This window comes from Charadrius vociferus, unplaced genomic scaffold (assembly GCF_000708025.1).
Source record: "Charadrius vociferus isolate BGI_N301 unplaced genomic scaffold, ASM70802v2 scaffold225, whole genome shotgun sequence".
NCBI classification, from domain to species: Eukaryota; Metazoa; Chordata; class Aves; order Charadriiformes; family Charadriidae; genus Charadrius; species Charadrius vociferus.
Genome location: NW_009648638.1, coordinates 1,163,535 through 1,169,463, shown reverse-complemented (window position 1 = coordinate 1,169,463; position 5,929 = coordinate 1,163,535). Strand labels below are relative to the sequence as shown.

General features: G+C 45.3%; 1 protein-coding gene across 1 annotated transcript; it reads left to right on the top strand.

The window, feature by feature from the left end:
* Nucleotide 1: 1 nt before the first annotated feature.
* AAR2 (AAR2 splicing factor homolog (S. cerevisiae)) lies at nt 2-5,624 on the top strand (the record flags this gene model as incomplete). Its single annotated transcript, XM_009886347.1, has 3 exons — nt 2-224; nt 2,146-2,375; nt 5,457-5,624. Coding segments are annotated over 3 exons (621 nt in total), but the record flags the coding sequence as incomplete, so codon positions are not given.
* Nucleotides 5,625-5,929: the final 305 nt, after the last annotated feature.

Here is a 5,929-nt window from a genome sequence, read left to right as displayed (position 1 = left end):
GCCCCGCTTCGACGCCGAGTGCCGGAGCTACGCCGAAGGCATGGCACGCCTGCCCCAGATGAAGCCGAAAGCCGGCACCGAGATCAGGTTCACGGAGCTGCCGAAGCAGATGTACCCCGAGGGTGCTACTCCGGAGGAGATCACCAGGCACAGCATGGACCTCAGCTACGCTCTGGAGAAGGTGATTAGCCAGCGGTACCCCAGCCAGCCTCTGGATCTGCTTGGTGAGTACCGCATACCGCCAGGTAGAGTCCTCAGGTGCTTTCATAGAATCACAGGATGGTTTGGGTTGGAAGGGACCTTTAAAGGCCATCTAGTCCAACCCCCTGCCATAAGCAGGGACATCTTCAGCTAGATCAGGTTGCTCCAAGTCCCGTCCAACCTGGCCTGTTTCCTGGGATGGGTCATCTACCACCTCTCTGGGCAACCTGGGCCAGTGTCTCACCACCCTCAGCATAAAATATTTCTCCCTTATATCTAGCCTGAAACTACTGTCCTATAGTTTAAAGCCATCGCCTCTTGTCCTATTGCAATGGGCCCTGCTAAAAAGTCTGTCCTCATCTTTCTTATAAGCCCCTGTCTCCCTGGAGCCTTCCCTTCCCCAGGCTGAACACCCCCAACTCTCTCAGCCTGTCCTCACAGCAGAGGGGCTCCAGCCCTCTGATTATTTTTGTGGTGCCCTCTAGACCCTCTCCTGTTTTGGGATAATAAAGTAATTTTTCTGTAAAATTAGAGTCCTGGGATGAAACCTACGCCTGTTCTGTGGGCCTGCTCCCTGGCGCCCTGAGGCATCTCTCTCAATCACAAGACAGAAGTTTGTGGAGTTTTTAGCAGCTACAGGGCCTGTTCCAGTTGCACTGGCACGAGGACGTGGTGCTCAGTGTCTGGAGCTGCCAGCCCACCACATCTGCCTTTTGCTCCTGGGTGCTCTGCTTGGTGCCCAAATTGCATCAAATTAAGTCGAAAGCAGCAATTGCAGGTGGCCGTGAGCTGCATCTCACGCAAAGGGGATCGGTCATCTGCACCAGCCTGGCAATTTGCCTGTGAAGTGAACCTTTGAGGACGGAGCTTATGGAGTCCTGGAGCATTGAATGGGACTCAGCATGACAATTTTCAGGTTCTTGTTCCCCTTTCGATGGTATCGGATCTCCCAGCAGGTGGTTCCCATCCCCTCCTTGGCTGGAGCGGTGGCAGCTCTGCTGCGTGCTGCTGGCGACTCTCCGTGGCAGCGTTTGGGGTTTGCCAGCCCTGCTGCAGGAGACATCCACAGCAAGGGCTGTGACTCCCGCTCGCAGGGTCTTAATTACTTGCCAGCCTTTTTTGGCAACTTGTGATGTGAATAAGTATCAAATCTGTGGAGGTCCTGAACCTCCTGTGGAGGCTTTGTTCCACGGCAGGATGGAGGGAGGGCTCAGGAACCCAGCTGAGCTGGAGCCTCAAGGCTACTTAGGTTTGGAATAAATCTTTGTTTTTATTTTTTTCCTTTTTTTTTTTGTATTAATGTTATACAATTTATTCTTTATCAAAATTATCAAAGACAACTCTAAGATATACAAAGAACCAGTTACCTTAGGAAATGGTGACACCATCATTCTGGCAAAATAGCTGATGCTGAGCATCCAGTGAGATGAAACCTGGCTCTTAATTCAACGAGGAAGAAACATCTGTTAATGCAGTGTTCACCTCTCCCAGTGTTCCCACAGCCTTTGCATTCATGGGCAGTAGCATTTGCACTCCTGTGTGGCTCTGGGAACCCGGGCACAGGCGGATCGAGTGCTTGCAGATTAACAGCAATATCTGACTTATTTGAGTGTCGTTTTGAGAACACAGATAACACTGGAAGTCTTTACCTGGCTGTGTACTTTGCCAGTAAAGTCACTCTCCAGAGATGCTAATTACAGTTACAGGTGGACCTGCCTGGTTGTGCTTTGCTTTTTCTCCAGCTGAAGAGCGGAGCACTAGGAAATAGTGTTTGGAGTATTGATTGCTATTAGCAGAATCGCTGGAAGGGTGGAATGCATGTGCAAAAGGCAAACCCAGAGTTTTATGCAATCATTTACAGAGCTTTTGAAAGGACACGTACCTTGGATGTGTCTTTAGTCTTATGTGTGTTTTGTTTTGTTTTCCTTTGCTGAATATGTGCAGCTGAGTTGCAGTTTGCTTTCATCTGCTTCCTGATCGGGAATGTATATGATGCATTTGAGCACTGGAAAAGACTCTTAAACATCCTGTGCCGATCTGAAGATGCCATAGGGAAGTATCAAGACCTTTACATCAATCTCATTTCTGTGCTGTATCACCAGCTTGGTGAAATCCCAGCTGATTTTTTTGTGGACATTATCTCTCAGGACAACTTTTTAACCAGCACGTTACAGGTACGTTTGCGGTGCTCTCTTGAAAAATGGGAGTGGGAGCAGAGGGCATACAGGACACCAGAGCAAATTCAGGGAGAAGCTACAGAAGCAATTAAGCTACTATTGAACTGCATGGGAGTTAGTGAGCCTATCTAAGCACACGTATATTTTGTTTTACTTTTTCCCTGTGTTATTTACAAAGAAATGCTATTTGCTTGTCATCTCAGAGTTTGGTCAGCTCAAGCTCTGCTTAGAAGTGTCTAATGCAGTATAAAACTGAGTTAGTCTGCATGCAGAGAGGGCAGCAAAGTGAGGCAATGAGAGGAAAGGCTAATGAAGATGGCTGCCACAGAGAATGGGGACTGTGTCATTTTTTTATTGTGTTTTCCTTGCAAATAGTGCTGAAAGTAGCCTGCTCCATTGGCATGGTTTTAGAGTTCTGGACTGGTATATCTGATGCAACTGGACTGTACCAGCATACTTCTAAAAATTTTTAAGGCCTTTGACTACATGAATCTTATGAGTTATGAGAGAGGCTGAATAAGTGCAAGATGATGTCTGTTTGTTTATTCTTTTTTCCCAAATGCCATTCATTCTTTTGAAAAACAAAACTAAAAACTTTAGCATAAAAGGCTGATGATGCTGATTTTTGGTCAGTGTGAAAGGTATGCTTAGTGTGCAGAGGAGTTGCCATGAAAGCTTATCGAGCTTAGGGCATTGATAGTGTTTAAGAAGCTTTTCCATTCCTGTTAGTCTTAAGCAAAGCTGAAGATCTCCTATAATCGAGTTCTTATCGAGAGGGAATTCATGGTTTGTCCAAAATGAGGAGAACAGTGCTTCTACTGAGATGGGCATGGGCAAATCTGTAATTCAGCACGAGTAAAACCAGTTACTCCCACTGATTGTAACCATGCTAACAGCTCAGCAAACAGACTAATCAAAACTTGGTTTGGAAAAAAAAAAAAAAGCAGCCCAAACCAGATACACTAGTGAAGCTCAGCAATGGAAACTTAACTTACTACTGTTTCTGCTGGGATTATGTTGCAGGTGCTTGATACAAATTAGTAGTGCCTTCTCCTTTCTCAGGGAGTGGTTGCATTTCTCTGTTTTTAACTCCCAAGTTCTTGCTGGAGATCTGGGGAGAGGGGAGGTGTTTGGTTTTAATTTGCTGGATAAAATGTTATGGGAAGCATTGCTTTAATCAAGTGGCTTTCTTCACTTTTTTTGAATTTGGATTCATAAAAGTCTCAATTATTATTTTTTTTTTAATTTTTATTTTATTTTCATTGGACTGGAAAACCTAGCTCTATTTGCAGCACACTCACCAAGCAACGCTTTGTGCTGTCATTTTACAGCAGTACAAAGAATGTGTCAACCGGCCATTCTTTCCATCTGATGGGAGTTTTGGAAGCACCCTGTCTTGCTGGTTATCCTTTGTTTTTGGATGCCTGAGTCTTGTACGTCCCTGGAGTTCATCAGTCTGTGTTTTTTACTTAAGCAATGGAAGTTGATGTCTTCAGGTGGCTGTGCTGGCGTCAGCAATCACTGTTAAGCCCTAGCAGGAGTCACCACATTTCTAGTAACAAAGAAATTTGCCTTATGGTTGAACTGAGCCTCTCCTTGCTAAAAGTTCTCCGTTTCTCTGCTCCTGTGGGATTTCCCCGATGCACTGAAATAGTGTCGGGGAACCTCTGGGACTTGCCTCACCCAATCACTTTATGTACACAGCCATCAGAGTTAACAGTCTTAACTGGGTGTGGGCAGGTGGATCAGAAGAAGTGCAAAATGGTGTGTGTGGGGGTAGAGTATTATCTGTGTTAGCTTTTCTCAGCTTTGAATACAGCAACTTTATTTTTGGCGGTTGATCTAAGGCAAGAAGAGTACAGCATAACCTCCACTGAATATGCAGCCCTAACAATGTTTAAAGAAAAAAATAATATTGATGAAATAACTAATTTAATGTGCAATTCATTGAGGAGAAGTGGGAAGTATAATTTTTTTTTTTTTTAATAGCAGTCTTGCTGTGTAAGGGAGTTCTGTTATAAAGAGGCAGTTTCATGGTAGAATGAACAAGGAAAAGGAAAAGGCAAATGTTCCTAAATGAAGCAATGAACTTTGCTGCTCATTGTCAGTGTTTTATCCAGCTGTCAGTAGGTCTGTCCCAAATAAGAGCCTGCTTTTTCTCAGAGGGCTTTCCCTTCACTTCCATTGAGCAATGATTTTTTTCCTCTTTGGCGCTGAAATGTAAGTTTCTTCCTTATGGAAATGAATTCTGGATCACGAGGTCAGAAGAGGAGCAGAAGCAGACTGGTGGGAGATGGGCTCTGAGGCTAAGTGCCCTGTTTGATCATATGCAGGTGCTTTAACTCTCAAAGCTCTAACAGAAGCTGCAAATTTGTGAAAAGTGAATAGGTTTGTGTGTGTTTGGATGGTGGAGGGGAGCCACCCTTAGAGGTTAGTCCAGATTTCAGTGCTCTGTGCTCAAGGAAATGGCTCTGCTGGGGATAACTGGACTTTTTCCAGAGAGGTCCCATGCTTCTCTTACCTTCAAGGCCATTTTATTAAGTTTCCTCTGCATCCTAAGGTGTTGGTGATACCGTATTACAAAAATACTTGGGAGCGTTTCCTCGTCCATCCAGCCATGAAAAAGATGGGTAGCTGTTGGTCTTTTTGACACGTGCTGTAAAATTAGCTATGTGGCAGATGAAAACGGATAGTCCTCTTCACACCCCCCCCCCCCTTCTGCTCAGACATTTTTCTTTGTTCACACTTCAGAGTATTTCAGAATTCCATAGTGCGTACTTAATTACGTATATACTCCTGCTTGAAACAAAGTTCATACCTTAGTGCAAATATTTCTAATGCTGACTCAGGGGAGCAGAGGCAGGATGGCTGTCTTGGCTGGGGGGTGAGAGGAGGAGCAGCGGAGGCTTTGTTTAGGTAGCTCCAAAGCTGGAGTGGTTTACAGGGTGGTAGGTCCCTTACCCGTGGCCTAACCTGAAACTTTCCCTGGTGCACCCCGTTGATGACATCTTTGTAGGGAAGAGATATACAGCATGTGCCATGGCTGAGTTCTTACTGACCTCTACTCTATTCTTTTAGGTGTTTTTTTCCTGCGTGTGCAGTGCTGCAGTTGACGGGACCCTAAGGAAAAAAGCTGAAAAATTCAAGGCTCACCTAACGAAGAAGTTTAAATGGGACTTTGAGGCGGAGCCTGATGACTGCGCTCCTGTAGTGGTGGAACTTCCTGAGGGTGTGCAGGTGGACTAAGCAAAATGGTCGCATAGAAACAAACAGCTTTTTAGAATAACTCTTCCTCCACATCTTCTCCAGCCTTGCAAGCTTCCTAAAGTCTGTTTCTGAAGCTGACTCCTCTTTCTGCACTAGAAGCAGATGCGGAAAACCCAGGAGGATTCCTAACTTTGCGAGGAGACCAGAATTACTGGAGAAGTTTGAGTATTGTCACACGGCTGTTTTGGACACCTTTTTTTTTACCCTAGCTCTTCTGCAACATCTCCTCATTCTGTACTCAGCTGAGTCCTGGTCCCTTCTTTCCTCTTGGGCTGGAGGTGACA